We start from the raw sequence: 18597 nt of genomic DNA, 5'->3' as shown, positions 1-18597 counted from the left end.
TAATAACATGGATAGATTAAAATCAGAAAGACAAAGTAACAAAAGGATAAGAACTCATTAGACAACCTGTAAGAAGGAAATTAAAGTGATGTAAATCAAAACTAAGCTGTCTTATAAACATCATTGGAAATACCACTGAAAAGTGAATAGTAAACTCAGAACTTAGTACTTCAAGGGGGTGGAAAAGCAAACATATAAGTGCATTTTAAAAAAAGAAATGTAAATAAATTCCAAATGATTATTTTCATTCTTATGCTTCTACTAGAAGAGACTATATGAGAAACAGACTTCAAAAACCAGTGCAAGCTTTCAAAATTAATATTTTCTGAATCAACTAAGTTACTGAATTAAAAGGATACTTACTGAAATAAGTTTATATACATATCCACATCCCTCATATCTGCTTGCAACCAATCTTTCTTAAATCCAAGGACAAGTGTGTTTGGTTTCATACGCCCAAGACCAGCAGCCTAAAACACAGAAAAAATACAACTTTAAAGATATGCCATTCACAAAATGCTTTTTAAATGACAATATCCTAATGGACAGCCTCTAAACATTTTTATTTTTAATGTGTTTTTATAAATTTATTTATTTTATTTATTTATTTTTGGCTGTGTTGAGTCTTCGTTCCTACGCATGGGCTTCCTCTAGTTGCAGCGAGTGGGGGCTACTCTTCGTTGGGGTGCGGGGGCTTCTCACTGCGGTGGATTCTCTTGTTGTGGAGCACGGGCTCTAGGCGCGTGGGTTTTAGTAGTTGTGGCTCACGGGCTCTAGAGCACAGGCTCAGTAGTTGTGGCGCATGGGCTTAGTTGCTCCACAGCATGTGGGATCTCCCCAGACCAGGGATCAAACCAGTGCCCCCTGCATTAGCAGGTGTATTCTTAACCACTGTGCCACCAGGGAAGTCCCTAAACATTATAAAATTGTGTACCCTTATCAGCAAAAATAGTTGAGCATCCAATGCATGCATATTTATAAATTATATATACATTAATAATATTACTTATGATTAAACATACACAAAAACAGAAGATAAAATTAAACACTTGAAAAGTTCTAAATGTATATTTTGTACTTTTATGATTTATCAGAATTTTCATTTTTAGTAAGGGAAAGATGATGGAATATACTTAACCTTTCATAAAAATCATAACAATACAGTGGTATTCCCAGTTACATATTTTGCCATTAAAACCTAGAAGCAGAAGTCCAAATTGAATACATGCGTTGTTGGCTACAGTTCAGAATTCCATCAATTTTTTCTTGCAACTTCATGTAGAGTTGCAATTCAATATGCTTATACAAATATGCTCCCAGATCCAATTAATTTCTTCTTTTGTAATTTTTTAAAAATTAATTAATTTTTGGCTGCATTGGATCTTTGTTGCTGTGCATGGGCTTTCTTTAGTTGCAGCGAGTGGGGACTACTCTTCATTGTGGTGCGCAGGCTTCTCACTGCAGTGGCTTCTCTTGTTGCAGAGTGTGGGCTCTAGGCGCACAGGCTTCAGTAGTTGTGGCACACGGGCTCAGTAGTTGTGGCTCGCGGGCTCTAGAGCGCAGGCTCAGTAGTTGTGGCACATGGGCTTAGTTGCTCTGCAGCATGTGTGATCTTCCCGGACCAGGGCCTGAACCTACGTCCCCTGCACTGGCAGGCGGATTCTTAACCACTGCGCCACCAGGGAAGTCCTCTTTCGTAATATTTTAAAACACACTAAAAATTCTATTCCCAAGGTTGGGTACAGACATTAAGATTTTTTTTTATTATGGTAAAAGATAAATAAAACAGTTTGCCATTTTAGCCATTTTAAGATGTACAATTCAATGGCATTAATTACATTCACAGTGTTGTACAACCAACCCCACTATCTATTTCCAAAAGTTTCTCATCACCCTAAACAGATATTCTGTAAACACTAAGTAATAACTACCCATTCTTTCCTCCCTCCAGGCCCTGATAACACCTAATCTACTTTTGTCTCTATGAGTTTGCTTATCCTACATATTTCCTATAAATGGAATCACACAATATTTGTCCCTTGTGTCTGGCTTATTTCATTTAGTATAATGTCTTCCACGTTCATCCATGTTACAGCATCTATTAGAACTGCTTTCCTTTCTATGGCTGAATAATATTCCATTCTATGTGTATACCACATTTTGTCTATCCATTCATCTGTTGATACATGCTTAGGTTGTTTCTATCTTTTGGCTACTGTGAATAATGCTGCAACAAACACTGGCCTACAAATATGGGTGTGACTCCCAGCTTTTAATTTCGTTGGGTATATGCCTAGGAGTAGACTTGCTGGATATACAGTAATTCCTTGTTTAGACTTTTGAGGAACCACTAAGCTGTCTCCCACAGCAGCTGCATCATTTCACACTCCCACCAGCAAGGCAAAGGTTCCAATTTCTCCACATCCTCAGCAACACTTGTTAGTTCCTGTTTGTTTGTTTACTTAATTACACACATGCTAGTAGTGTAAAATGGTATCTCACTGTAGCTTTGATTTGCATTGCTCTAATGACTAATGATACTGAGCAGTTTTTCATGTGCTTATTAGTTATCTTTATTTCTTCTTTGGAGAAATGTTTATTCAAGTTATTAGCCCATTTTTTAATTGGGTTGTCTGTCTTTTTGTTGCTGCTTTAGGAATTCTACGTATGTTTTGAATATTAAACCTTATCAGATATATGATGTAAAAAGATTTTCTTCCATTCTGTAGATTGTCTTTTCACTTTCTTGATAATGTCCTTAGATGCACAAAAGTTTTTAAATGTGATGAAGTTGAATTTGTTTACTTTTTTGTTTTGTTGTTGTGCTTTTGGTGCCATATCTAAGAATCCATTGCCAAATTCAAGGTCATGAAGATTTACCTCTATGTTTTCTTTGAAGAGCTTTATGGTTTTAGCCCTTATATTTAGATCTTAGATCCATTTTGAATTAATATTTTATGTCATGAGGTCATACTTAAGTTTTTATAGGTGATATACTTAAATCATTTTTTGTGAAAGATTAAATTAATTCAAATACTTACCAAGTGCTGACCATGTGCCAGACACTGTCATAAAGACTCTGGACAATTAGGGAACACAAGAAATAAGCCTAACCATGTAAAGTTTACATTCATTTTCGAAATGTTCTATCCATGCACAAGTTTCTTTCAAAAAATAAGATTATTTTTTCCACTCTACTATAAATAACGCTTTGCCCTCAGGAGACAGATAAAGAATATTTATTTTTATTTTAAAAACCGTTACATAGCAAGGTAGCCACTAACCACACAACATAATTTTGATTTTTTTGTGTTTTTTGGTAAAAGAAAACCAAGAAATATCTTCAAGTTTTATTGTTTTTTAATGAAGTAAGCTACAAGATGACCAGCAACTTCTTGATGGTACAAAACACTGTCAGAGTTACACCCTTTCTCATCACAAACTTTGGTCACAATCTTATTATAATTAAAAGGTTTTATTTTTGTAAAATTAACAGTAACATTCTGAGGTACTCTGTGCACTTCTGTTTTCAACTTCATTATTGTAATAACTTTCCCTTGAATGACTGAGTAAAGAAATTTCACATCTATCAGTCATCCTAAATCCTTTGTAAATTCTAAGCAAAGTACCTATTCAGTTAGAAGTAATGTTTTCAGTTTCCATAAAACATCATGTGTTTTAAAGAAATAGCATTACTGAAAATATGTCTTCTCTGGAACATATTCCTTTTGGCTCATAGAAAATCAGTTCTTCGTGGACTTCCATAATTGAAACTGATATAGCAAAATGCAGTCATCTGAAGCTTATTACAAATAGCTTCAGTTTCAATCAAAACATTCTCACCATGTTGTTTTTTTGAATCGTGAGCAATGTTTTCTGTGAATCTTCCACCAGAACTTGCTGACAAGAAAGGCATTTAGTTTGTTATAATATTTTTCTGTGTATCATCATAACCATTTTTACTGTAGCAGAAAGAACAACTGTTTCCCCAATAGTATGTGGCTTTTTATTTCTGTCATGACTATTACGTAAAAACATTTCCAAACATCATGGTTACCTAATTTAGTTAAGTACTGCCATGAGATTCATATTTAAGAAACACTAACAAGAAATGAAGGAAACAACAGCAAAGATCAATAAAACTAAAAGCTGGTTCTTTGAGAAGATAAACAAAATTGATAAACCATTAGCCAGACTCATCAAGAAAAACAGGGAGAAGACTCAAATCAATAGAACTAGAAATGAAAAAGGAAAATTAACAACTGACACTGCAAAAATACAAAGGATCATGAGAGATTACTACAAGCAACTATATGCCAATAAAATGGACAACCTCGAAGAAATGGACAAATTCTTAGAAAAGCAGAACCTTCCAAGACTGAACCAGGAAGAAATAGAAAATATAAACAGACCACTAACAAGCACTGAAATTGAGACTGTGATTAAAAATCTTCCAACAAGCAAAAGCCCAGGACCAGATAGCTTCACAGGCGAATTCTATCAAATATTTAGAGAAAGCTAAAACCTCTCCTTCTCAAACTCTTCCAAAATGTAAGCAGAGGGAGGAACACTCCCAAACTCATTCTACGAGGCCACCATCACCCTGATACCAAAACCAGACAAAGATGTCACAAAGAAAGAAAACTACAGGCCAATATCACTGATGAAAAAGGTTGCAAAAATCCTCAACAAAATACTAGCAAACAGAATCCAACAGCACAATAAAGGATCATACACCATGATCAAGTGGGATTTATCCCAGGAATGCAAGGATTCTTCAATATACGCAAATCAATCAATGTGATAAACCATATTAACGAACTGAAGGATAAAAACCCTATGATCATCTCAATAGATGCAAAAAGAGCTTTCAACAAAATTCAACACCTATTTATGATAAAAACCCTCCAGAAAGTAGGCATAGAGGGAACTTACCTCAACATAATAAAAGCCATATATGACAAACCCCCAGCCAACATCGTTCTCAATGGCGAAAAACTGAAAGCATTTCCTCTAAGATCAGGAACAAGACAAGGTTGTCCACTCTTACCATTATTATTCAACACAGCTTTGGAAGTTTTAGCCACAGCAATCAGAGAAGAAAAAGAAATAAAAGGAATCCAAGTCAAAAAAGAAGAAGCAAAACTGTCACTGTTTGCAGAGGACATGATACTATATATAGAGAATCCTAAAGATGCTACCAGAAAACTACTAGAACTAATCAATGAATTTGGTAAAGTAGCAGAATACAAAATTAATGCACAGAAATCTCTAGCATTCCTATACACTAATGATGAAAAATCTGAAAGAGAAATTCAGGAAACACTCCCATTTACCACTGCAACAAAAAGAATAAAATACCTAGGAATAAACTTACCTAAGAAGACAAAAAGACCTGTATGCAGAAAACTATAAGACACTGATGAAAGAAATTAAAGACAAGACAAACAGATGGAGAGATATACCATGTTCTTGGATTGGAAGAATCAACATTGTGAAAATGACTCTACTGCCCAAAGCAATCTACAGATTCAAGGCAATCCCTATCAAACTACCAATGGCATTTTTCACAGAACTAGAACAAGAAATTCCACAATTTGTATGGAAACGTAAAACATCCCGAATAGCCAAAGCAATCTTGAGAAAGAAAAACGGAGCTGGAGGAATCAGGCTCCCTGACTTCAGACTATACTACAAAGCTACAGTAATCAAGACAGTATGGTACTGGCACAAAAACAGAAATATAGATCAATGGAACAGGATAGAAAGCCCCGAGATAAACCCACGCACATATGGTCACCTTATCTTTGATAAAAGAGGCAAGAATATACAATAGAGAAAAGACAGCCTCTTCAATAAATGGTGCTGGGAAAACTGGACAGCTACATGTAAAAGAATGAATACAGAACACTCCCTAACACCATACACAAAAATAAGCTCAAAATGGACTAAAGATCTAAATGTAAGGCCAGACACTATAAAACTCTTAGAGGGAAACACAGAAAGAACACTCTGACATAAATCACAACAAGATCCTTTTTGACCCACCTCCTAGAGGAATGGAAATAAAAACAGAAATAAACAAATGGGATCTAATGAAACTTAAAAGCTTTTGCACAGCAAAGAAAACCATAAACAAGACGAAAAGACCACCCTCAGAATGGGAGAAAATATTTGCAAACGAAACAACTGACAAAGGATTAATTTCCAAAATTTATAAGCAGCTCATGCAGCTCCATATCAAAAAAACAAACAACCCAATCCAAAAATGGGCAGAAGACCTAAATAGACATTTCTCCAAAGAAGATATACAGATTGCCAACAAACACATGAAAGAATGCTCAACATCACTAATAATTAGAGAAATGCAAATCAAAACTACAATCAGGTATCACCTCACACCGGTCAGAATGGCCATCATTAAAAAATCTACAAACATTAAATGCTGGAGAGGGTGTGGAGAAAAGGGAACCCTCTTGCACTGTTGGTGGGAATGTAAATTGATACAGCCACTATGCAGAACAGTATGGAGGTTCCTTAAAAAACTAAAAATAGAACTACCATACGTCCCAGCAATCCCACTACTGGGCATATACCCTAAGAAAACCATAATTCAGAAAGAGTCAAGTACCACAATGTTCACTGCAGCTCTATTTACAATAGCCAGGACGTGGAAGCAACCTAAGTGTCCATCGACAGATGAATGGATAAAGAAGATGTGGCACATATATACAATGGAATATTACTCAGCCATAAAAAGAAACGAAATTGAGTTATTTGTAGTGAGGTGGATGGACCTAGAGTCTGTCATACAGAGTGAAGTAACTCAGAAAGAGAAAAACAAATACCGTATGCTAACACATATATATGGAATCAAAAAAAAAAAATGGTTCTGAAGAACCTAGGGGCAGGACAGGAATAAAGACACAGATGTAGAGAATGGACCTGATGACACAGGGAGGGGGAAGGGTAAGCTGGGACGAAGTGAGAGAGTGGCATGGACATATATACACTACCAAAGGTAAAACAGATAGCTAGTGGGAAGCAGCCGCATAGCACAGGGAGATCAGCTCGGTGCTTTGTGACCACCTACAGGGGTGTGATAGGGAGGGTGGGAGGGAGACGCAAGAGGGAGGAGATATGGGGATATATGTGTACGTATAGCTGATTCACTTTGTTATAAAGCAGAAACTAACACACCATTGTAAAGCAATTATACTCCAATAAAGATGTTAAAAAAAATTGCTTTAGCATATTATGCTAAATCCATTAAAAATAGTCATTAAACGTTACATTAATTAAAGAATGTTGATGACAATGGAAATATTTATAATAAAATATTGGTTGAAAAAAAAAAAGAATCACTGACGAAAGTGCCGAGTTTTGGCTTCATGTTCTAGATGGTTAGTTTTTAAAGTTGAGCTAATATTGATGGCTTTAAATTATCATTAGTTAATTTAATATCATGGCATTATATATATGTGTGTATATATATTTGGAAAGGGGCTACAGGACTTGGGTATAATTTATATTTTAAATATTCTTATTGGCAATGTTATTTCGGTCTACTTTTTGTTTAGAAAATTTAAAAAAAAATTGCTGTTTACCTCAAAATGTGGCTAATGAAGAAGAGGAAAGGCTTCAGAAATACTCAGCATATATTACAGGATAATTCTAGACTAGCTTTGCTCAGGAAAAAAGGTAGTTATAGCTACACTAAGACTAAATGAGATCTACTTGATTTAAAGGGCATCATGATGTAATCTGAATTTTTTGTAAAAACAATAGTTTTTTGCTAATTTAAAATGAATGTTTAAAATTGGATTGACAATCAAGTGGCTCCTGCCTTTAAAAGAAAAGAAAAGAAAAGAAAAATCCATTTAAACAAAGAAGTTAGCAGTGTTAATGTATTACTGCCAAAGGGCTCCATAAGCAAGTTATTGACAAGACTACCTCTCCTTAAAACAGTGAATCTCTAAATAAATGCTTATGATTATAACTAATAACTAGACAAATGAAGGGACAAAGAAATGAAAAGTCAGAATGTAAAGTATAGTAAAACAAACCCATCTAAAACAGCACCTCTAGAACTATAAAATAAGTCACTGTATAAAGAAATCAATGTCCAAAAAACTATTTTGACAAAGATTATAAACCTCTAACAGATATAAAGGCATTTGCCACTTTATGTAACAGGTTTCGAGAAGGTTTGAAGGAAAGAGAAGTACACTCAGTGGCAACTTACACTAAAATTTCAGTGATTAGTTCTAAAGAGGCAATTCACCTATCTGTAAGGATATTTTAAACAGTTCCTCAGACAGCTCTGCCACTGGAATAAACCATCTCCTGGGCATCTTTGTAAAGGGAATAGCACTTGCCAGGTTTACAGGGCAGTCTCAAAATGACACTGTTCTATGCATGCACCCTTTGCCCCACACTGGTGAAACTGTCATGACCCTCGGGGGTGAGTATGTTAGGCAGAGGAGAATGAATAAGGAGGATGGTTCCTAACGCTCGGCCAATTTACGATAGCATCATTTATACCGCAGAAAACCTCGAGGGCAGTGGTTCTCAAAGTGTAGTGCCTGGACTGGACCAGCAGCAGCAGCGTGATCACCGGGAAACCTGTTAGAAATGCGAATTCTTGGGCCTCACCCTAGACCTACTGAATCACTGTAAAGATGGGGCCCAGCAGTCTGTGTTTTAGCAAGTCCACCACGTGATTCTGATGCAGGCTGAAGTTAAGAACCATTGCTGTAAGTAAATATTTTCATTTCCTTCATAACATTTATTAAATACATAGAGTAGTTATCAAAGTATTCCTATAAACTGCACAAAAGCAAGCAAGATTTACCCACTAGAAACAACCTTATGACTAGGGGTAGCATTCCGTTTGAAATATTTATATATTTCACATACAAAAGCGAATAAAGTAATAAATAATCATGTATCCACCACTCAGCTTAAGAAAATAAACTTCACAAATACACATCAAGCACCCAATGTGTCCTTTTCAAGATCTCCTTGTATTTTTACTATATATTCCATTATCTAGGCATATATATGTATGAATTTTTAAGTTACATATTTAAAAAAATTTACAATATCTTCATATTACTCATGTTCTTATTTTAACTTGCTATTTTCCTTAACATTTCTGTCTGAGGTTTATCCTCATTGATATGTATAGTACCTTTTCACCACTATATGGAATTCCACTGCATGATTACGCCACAATTTTCAATAATGTGATTAATGGCTGTTGAAGTTACTTTAATTTCCTTTTCACTGTAAGAAATGATAGTGCTATGAAACTTCACATAGCCTTCCTCACATGTGTAAAATTTCTCTGTGGTATACACTTAAGAATGGAATGTCTCAGGATATCCACACTTTTCAAAGATGCAGAATACTGCCAGGTTGCTGTCCCAAGTGATTGTCCAGTCTACATTTACTACAGCAGTGCAAAGATTTCCAAGTGCTCTACACCATTTCTAACACTTGGTATTGGCAGACCTGATTCTGATCAATCTGACGGGTATGGAATAAAGCTGTACTGTGGTTTTAATTTTTACTTCTGTCATTTAGATTTCCTCTTCTTTGCATGTCTTTTGCTCTTCTTTTTTCCTCTTATAGATTTAGTATTTCTTTATATATTGTGGACCATATTCTTTTGCTGGTAACATTACCTTCTTTAGGTCTGTGGCTTCATTTTTTGTTTTCATGCTTTCTTTAGAAGCCCAGCTTTATAAATGTTAACTAAAAAATAATTGGTTTCTTCTTCATAATTCAACTTTTTGTGTCTCATTTAAAAACTTCTTCCCTAGTCCAAGATCATAAAATTATTCTCTATTTTCTTCTAAAAGCTTACAAATTTTGCCTTTCATGTTTAGGTCTTTAATCTATCTGGAAATGTTTTTTTGTTTGGTCTTTATAAGGATGTGTTATATATTTTTTTCACATAAATAATCAATTATCCCAGCTCATCTTTTCAATGTCACCTCTGTCATGTATTAAATTTCCTATATGAGTGGCTCTATTTCTACTTAGTTGAATTGTCTGTCTCTACTTCAATACCACAATGTCTTAATCACTATAGTTTTATGCTAATAAGGCTTTATATCTGGCAAAGCAATCTCACTCCCACCCCTTATTATTCCTGAGGAATAGCCTAGGCTATTCTTAACCACGTGCTTGTCAAGTTTTAAAAAACACAAAACAGAAAGGGCCCAGTGACAGCACTGAGTCCCCCACCTCTACTTTAACAAAGCAGCTCAACAATCGACTCAGTCAATGGGCTTTTGCTTAAGCTTTCTTTTGAAGAAAGAGGTTCCTATAAAAATAAGTTGGCAAACACTGTCTCCCTACAACCTTTAACGGTTGAAGAAACTGAGTTTCTGAGAAGTTATTAAATAACTTGATTGGTCCGAAATCCATAATAAGGAAGTAGCAGTGCTAGCATTTAAACCTAGGACTGATTCCAAATCCCACATTCTGGTTACTAGGACACACACAAAACCGAAAGAGAAGTCTAAGTTTAGCACCAGTAAAATAATAGAAATATAGTAGGGAATTAGAATTTTTAAAAAATTAAATAAGGACTGCCATTACTTAACACAACAGGGAGTGAATGGGAACTATCTAAGGAAAAGGACAGAAATAGGCTAAGATAATTCACAAAGAGGTTCTTCACTGTCAGCCAACACAACAGTATTTCTGTAACTCTCAAATTATACAAATTGTAGTATTTTACTTCAGTAAAGATAGTTTAAAGATTTATGATTTTTATTAATGTGAATAATGAAACCTGGAATAAAAAAGTTTTTGAAAGCTTACACAAAACTAAAATACTGTCATTTGAAAGATGTAACAAATTTACCTGCATCAAATATTGTGCACCCTCTCTCAAATCATCTGCATGTACTGGAGCATAAAAAGCCTTCATTTTGTTTTTAATAAGCCATCGCTGATATTTAGCTTGATCAATGGACATCTCTTTCATAGCTTGTCTTCGAGGGCCCTTTAAGGTAAAAAATATTAATAATGTCTTTAACTGAAAGGTAATCTATTCCCCTTTTATAAAAATCCTCCTGTTATCTTGGTTTAAACAAGGTGTCTAAACATGGCAGTGGGGTGAGAAGGGAAGTATAATGATAGCGTTTCATTTTCATGTCAGTGAATTCTTTCCAATAAAGATTATGAAAAGACAGTGTTGATGGAACAAAGACACAGAGGGTGCCAGTAGAAGGAAGAAGAGGAGAGGAAGAAACACAGACTTTGAAAAATAAATGTTTTGATACTAGTAAATGAGAGAAATTATAAATTATTGAAAATGGAGAAGAGATTACACAGAGAAAAATAAGAGCCTTCTGTTTTTCTATGGAAAGTTTCCCATCTTGTTGTTTGTTTGTCTCAAATGTCTGAGTTGTTAATTCTCAGAAACCTAGAAGTATCATTACAAGTCAAAGTGAGCTATATAAATACACTTTTTCTTTGTACTTCTGTTAAATGATGAAATGACACAAGAAAGGAAATGAGCTTTTTCAACTTGCCATTCTATTTTGAGCCTTGTAAGCAACACATAAAATGTGTTACATGTTTTACTTAAAATGTATTTAAAAAAATGTAATAATAAGATTAAAAGTACACCCTAATTATACATGAATAAGACAAGAAAAAGTACAATTTATCTTTCCTAGTAGAAAAATTTCCCCTTTGTAATTTCTTATGCTCAAGACCCCAACCTGAATTGATCTACGTGGAGATAAACTGTGAAACTCCACAGGTCCTGAGTGGAGTCAGTGTCTCACTGTGTTCTTCCACTACCCTACATACACACACACACACACGCGCACATGCACACTCACACGCACGTGCACGAACACTCACTTTGCTACTATACAGGTAGAAGATCAACTCTAGCAGGGGCTGAGATGTAGGGCATATAACACGCATTTCTAGCACCAAAATAAAATGAACAGTAGAGCCTGAGAGATAAGTTAATCTGGCAAATACTCCAATTTCTTATGCAGAAAAGGTGATCCATCATCTAGTAATTGTTTTCAATAGCCAAGATGCCAAAAACAAAAAACTACTTTTGGATGACCGTTTATCCCTATTTTTAATAATTTCCTTACTCATGAATAAAACTAAAATGAATGAGCAATTAAAGGGTTTGAATTTGGAAACTCAGCATTCACTCTACTCTTCTTACATATCAGATACTAGATATCTACCATGATTTGTCCACCTCCTCCAGCCTCTTTTTTTTTTTTCTGATAAGTATATGTTCCCAGTATTCTCAGGACTTTATGAGATTTATCAGCAAGAAAAAACACATACTGAATTCCATTTAGGTTCCTTAGTTATCGGGAAGTAATTTTTCTTAACCAAAGCAATATAGTTTGCTAAGACCTACTCAAATTATTTCAAATCTAGAAAGCTCCACAAATTACAAATGATATACACAGAGTGAAAAATGTTTTAATATAGAAAACAAAACTAGTACTTACCACATGTACGTGACCACAGATCATCAAACCAACATTTTTTGTGAAATCATGAACAAGATGAAGTAAAGCTGGGCGTGAGTTTGGAGCACCTGTCATAACAAGACACTGTGGCCTAATTTAAGATTAAAAAGAAAGAGAAGTTTAGGGTTTTGATAACATGGACATGATTTTAAGTCGCTTCTCTAAGAATATATTATTACACTAGACACTCCTTTATGCAACTGTCCTCAAGACAGGCCACAAGATTCTCACAGAAGATGACATAACTAGGGTTCCTTGGTACGTCAGAAATGCAGAAAAACAAAACCTTCTTTGAACAACCATCATACCAAATGTCCTAAATTAATAGGTAATATTATACATCAAGATTCTGGGAGGCACTACAGAAAGAAATGACCATGCTGGTTAAAAACATGTAACAACTTTTCATCTTATAAAGGAAATAAATATTCCAGTTCTTCCACAGAGTCCACAAAACTTCCTTAGAGCATGGCCTTGCCTTCATGTAAAAAACAGGTCACTTTCCTTCTTAGCTTGATCACATCATACTTACTTCTACTTTGTAATATCAGCCCTCCCTAAGCTAGCTTAATTTTAATGACGTCATATGAGTAAAACCACCTGTGGTGAAGAAAAGGTTTCTATTTGAACTAAAAGTTTTAATTCTAATTAATTATGATGAAAGCCAAAATTGAATTCAATTGCCTTTGCAAACACAAGACAGTGGCAAGACTTTCATGTATTTTTAACTCTTGATTTTTGTTGACGAGAAATAAAAATCAACCTTGTTTGAGGAAAAAAAATTCAGGTATCCATTTTATAAATTCAAACAGATTCAGAAAAAAATTTTTTTTTTTTAAATTTTGATTATTTTTTAAAATTAAGTTTTATTGGAGTATAGTTGCTTTACAATGCTATGTTAGCTTCTACTGCACAGCAAAATGAATCACAACAATGTGTATAATTAAAACAAACTTTAACAAAGAGCAAATAGACTAAAAATTCTGACTTACCTACTAAATTGTTAGGGTAGTTCCTAACTATACTTATAAAATAAGCAGGAAAACCTGAATAAAGACCTAAAAATGGTACTAACTCATTCAGAATTTTCGCAAGCTATCTGAAAAGCCAGTTCTGCTTGGGGGAATTGCTTTGGGGCAATCGAATACGAAGTCCTCCTCTAAGGCCCAGACTGCTGGTAGTGCAGTCTCTCCACCTGAGCTTTAGCAGGCGACACGGCTCCCCAGCTAAACGCTGCATTTCCTAGCCTTCCTAGCAGCTACAAGTGGCCCTGTGACTGATTTCCAGCCCGTACGATGTCCCTAATTCCTTGTCCTGTCCTTGAAAAAGGAAGCTGGCCACCCTCCATACTTTTTTCCCCTTTCCTGTAAGCTAGGCCGTGGCGGTGGGGGGGGGGGGTCATGTCTTTGACCACATGGACAGAAAAACACATCCTAGGGAATGGCAGACTGACAGATAAAGGAACGTGTAACTTGAATGACCAAGTGAAGCCAATCTACTTATCAGCCATGAATATCCATCTACCTCTGGACTCTCACATAACACTGATATCTATCTTGTTTAGCCACTTAATTTTTTCAGCTTTTTGTTATGGTAGTTTAACCTATTACTAAAATAACCTATTACTGAGGGAAATGAACTTGTAATCCCTATCTTTACTATCAATAAATAGTAAACACACCACAAAGGCATAATTTGGGTGTAATGTTATCATTCCAAAGAAAGGTATAGAACAAAATATATTAGGGATTACTTCTAGTAACAATGACAGAGTATGAACATCTGCCTTCATCTTTACTCCCTCCTTAAAAATCTCCATAGTATGATGGGATTTTTTAAGTCACCAAAAATATGGAGAACAGGATAGGACTGTAATTTAATAGCATTGAAATTTTGAAAGCCAGAAAGCAGATGGAAGAAAAATAAAGGATTTGACAAATCAGGAAAAGGCTAAATTACAAATGAGCATAAGAGAAAACTGTGAAGCCACCTGATTTTATACCTAAGAATCAAAATGCCTAGGACTTAGAGGCAATAGATGTCTCTGGAAATGGCAGGGGTAATATGTTAAAGAAACTAAAATAAGAAGGACTGATTTAAAGTTCGCATAAGAAGCACCTAGATGAACCCAAATCATTTCCATCACTATGATGGGCAGCTGTCCCTGTCCCTCTCCAATCCTGTTAGGCTAGGGCTTATTTGCTAGAGAGACCTCTGGTCTAAGGGCATAAGCAGCTACTTTAAGTAGGGGAGTTAGGGGAACATTTACTATACGCTGAACCCTGAGATCTCTGAGCTGCCTTCCCACTTGGCTCTCAGAACTCTGGTAGCCAGAACTTTATCAACAAGCAGAAGATTAAAAGATTCTTATCTGAGAAATCTAATCAGATCAAAATAGAAAACCTTTAAGATGAGTTAAATTTCTTAAAGAACCAGCAAAGCCACATTAATCTACATTAAGGGCTTCACTGACAAGCCCCACCCACCAATGCAGAACTTCCCTGGCCCAGGATCACAGATACTTCAGACAATGCTAAATCTAAGAACCCAAATTAAAGAGGCAGGAAATAGTGAGAAAGACACTTCAAGGAAATAGAAACTATGAAGTGAAGAAAACAAAATCTTTTGGCAAATTTGGTGAACGCTGAGATAGTGATAAATAGAAATTTAAACAGGAAAAAAAATTTATTGCCTACATAGAAAACAAAAAGCCTGTACAGGAAAAAAAAGCAATCATAATTTACTACATGGCTGAGCTCTTGAATCATGCTTAAAATGTCATAATATAAATATCAAGTCTAATATAATCAAAATAATGACATAAAAAATACCCAGGGACGGTGGAGTAAAGGGAAGGGTGCACATGTGTGGTGGGCATACATGGATGAAAGAAATCAGCAAATAACGCCTGAAGTTAAAACTCAAACAATACAACAAGACAAACACTCTTTTTGGGAATATGAAGTAAATATTACACGATTCAGTTAAAAGTGGTTGCCTATGGCATGAGAGAAACAGGGATTTGAGAAGTGGGGCAATTGCTAATTTTCATAACAAACCTAAGTTTTTCCTCTTTAAACTATGCTCATGTATAATTCTGATAAAAAATTTTAAAACACTTATTAGAATAACATTTTAAAAAAATTTCCCCATTACTATAATAAGCCAAAGCAATAGTTTTTTATTAATGACAAATTAACTCTGACTCTTGGTCATACTCTCAGCTCTGGAATACAACTTTTTACATAAAGGAATGATTTCTATTTTCTGCCATATTTGGCATCAACTAGTCAAAATGTTCAAAATGTGCTGCATTTAAAGTTTTCCTCCCAGGGCTCTCATTTCTTTTTCTTTTTCCAGTTTCTCTCTACTCCAAAGCTGAAGATCTGTGGTCTCTGGAAAACTTTCATTCTAGAAGAAAGTTGGCGGCAGAGCGGGGAGGGGAGAACCCAAAGAGTTAACAAAAAGATATACAAAGATGTTTCTTCCAGGGAGAAATTTGGTAGAGCACTTCTTTTCTGGCACGTATCCACTCTGGAAGTTTTCTTTAAAAAAGATTTTGCCTTTTGGTTTACTGAAACAAGGAATTTATTTCTGTGATTACTGTGCAGAAGCCAGTGAGAAGTGATTACTCATGACTGCGGAAAGTCACCTGTTCAGAACCAGGCTTACGTGAACAGTATGAGAATGGCTGTCTAATTATCTATTGTCTAAAAATGACAAGCCTACTTTTAGCTTGGTATAAGTAATAATATACAATTTCTAAGAATCTATATAAATAAACAATACTCCTGGATTTACAACAGTGCTTTAGTAACTGAATCTCATCAATTATTAGAAGCATGTTAAATTAAGGAATAGTTTTTAAAATGATAACTGATAAACTATTACAAGATAAAATATAAAGTAATTTATTGAAGAAAGTAAGAAATACTCTTCACTCTAAGGCATTGATTCTTTATCACTAAAACTGGTTTCCAGTACCACAATGAGAATGAAGCCACTACATGAAAATATTTACTGCCTTAGTAAAATTGCAAAAAGGGGATTTTTATGAATTTCATCCTCAGTAGTTATATAACTACTGAGGGGGAAAAAAACTTTACTTTATGATACCTACTATTTAAAAGTTTTCAAATGAGAGACCGCCAAAACTTTCGCAACATTTTTGCAGGGTAGATGATAATTTATCTCTTTGTAAAATTTTGATAACAAGAAACCTCAACCTTGTTTTTGAATAAACTGCTCAAATCAAACCAAAACAAGAAACAATACCCTATTCTTTTAGAGAAATTTTCATGAAATATCAGCATATGAAAATGTTACTGAACAATAAAGGAAGAACTGATTGCCACCGAAGACAAAATGTTTCTGTGTTACCTTATGACTTACCTGAAGTTTTTCACATGGTCTTCCACTCCAGAAAGACGAATCGAATGCTGCAGTGCGTTCAGGTAAGTCAGGGCTTGTGTGGAGGATCCCCAGTTCACATCTGTGGGAAGACAGTATTCAGGCAGCAGCTTAATACCGGTTGTAACAAGTCATCAATAACAAGTACTTTCACATTTAAAAAGTCAATTGCTAAAATAAACTACTGTGCTCAGGACTTTCAATAGTTCAAGTTCATGGCATGAAATTAAGACAATGCTAATCTGAACTACAATTACATTTAAAAAAAAAGTACAACTTAGAAAAGACTGGGATGATAGGGCTGCAGACACACTGTGCGTGCAACTCAAAATGAGCCTTTTACAAATAAAGAAAACATTTAAAAATTACTGCTTATACAGCCAAAGGTCTAAAAGGAAAGAGGCAGATCTATGATTGTTATAAAGTACTATTTATAGTACTGAACAGTTTAAGTTATTTGAACAGGCAAATTTTACCTCTTACTGAATAAAAAAACAGTCTGGACACAAATGATGATTTTAGACATTTGTTACTTTAGAGACTTAATAAGCATATTAGAGAAATAATTGTTTCTGAGATGGTTAAAACAGTATCTTCTTTGTCCATTTCATTTCTAAAGCCACCATTCTAATCCAAAACTTCATTCTCTCATACTTGGATTACAAAATGTAATTACCTGGTTTTTTGTAGGTAACATAAATGTAAAGTCCAAGAACTATCACATACGTTAGCAATGCAGCCCACCAGTTAATGACAAACATCACTATGCAACAAAGAATTGCTCCAAGTAGTGATATCCACATGTTGTAGTATTTGAAGGCAGGGCGCCATCCTAACAATAACAAACAAAATAGATAAATAAAAGTCACTTGGATACCTCATCTGCTTTAGACAGTGGTACATACGTATGCACAAAATAAATTTCTCTGCGGCTGCTACACTAAAAGGTCTTTAAATGTGAACTATAAGGCTAATTATAACAGTGAAGTCATAGATGATTACTGATCACAACATCATGATTCTTGACCGCCATGAAGTGGGCACATCTATTTATGTCCACATTACCCTATCTTACTAGTTCTGTATTCAAAAAATTCCTTACCAAAAAAGTATAAATCAACTTACCCCAGTGAATGCTAAAAACTAGAGAAGATTAAAAAATTAGGTTTCAAATTGAGTACTTAATAGTGTGGTTTTATTTTCTGTGTTTTAGCAGGAGACACATCTATATCCTAATGAATGTATAAAACAATTCAAACAAACTGTTCTGCAGAATCATTAAAAAATTCATCTACTTGCTAGAAAAACTGTGAGTTGACTATAGAAACATACCTTCCCATTTGGGGAAGTATTTATGAATTAATAAGCTCACTCGAAAAACTGTTGAAGACCGTGTTTTAAATTTTCATTCATAGGTAATTCCAGAGCCCAAAATACTATTTTTAAATCATTTCAATAAAACTTATATTCTTTTCTAAAATTAAACTTTTAATTTTGAGATAACTGCAGATTCACACAAAGTTGTAAGAAATAATACACAGAGATTCCGGGGACCCTTTACCTAGTTTCTCCCAATGATAACATCTTGCAAAATGCTATCACGATATCACAACTAAAATATTAAGACAGTCAAGATAAGGAAAAGTCCAACACA

General features: G+C 34.8%; 1 protein-coding gene across 1 annotated transcript in view; it reads right to left on the bottom strand.

The window, feature by feature from the left end:
- The window catches only part of SLC12A2 (solute carrier family 12 member 2), a 109965-nt gene that overhangs the window by 21794 nt on the left and 69574 nt on the right, over positions 1–18597 (bottom strand). Inside the window, exons 14-18 of the mRNA XM_059916998.1 lie at positions 17620–17775; positions 16926–17025; positions 12513–12624; positions 10880–11020; positions 364–470 (exon numbers count right to left, since the gene is read on the bottom strand). Coding sequence (XP_059772981.1) covers positions 364–470; positions 10880–11020; positions 12513–12624; positions 16926–17025; positions 17620–17775 — 616 coding nt within the window. The remainder of the gene's footprint in view (positions 1–363; positions 471–10879; positions 11021–12512; positions 12625–16925; positions 17026–17619; positions 17776–18597) is intronic.

This window comes from Balaenoptera ricei, chromosome 3 (assembly GCF_028023285.1).
Source record: "Balaenoptera ricei isolate mBalRic1 chromosome 3, mBalRic1.hap2, whole genome shotgun sequence".
Taxonomy (NCBI): Eukaryota; Metazoa; Chordata; class Mammalia; order Artiodactyla; family Balaenopteridae; genus Balaenoptera; species Balaenoptera ricei.
Note: the sequence above shows the minus strand (reverse complement) of the source record. Positions and strands in the feature narration are given on the sequence as shown.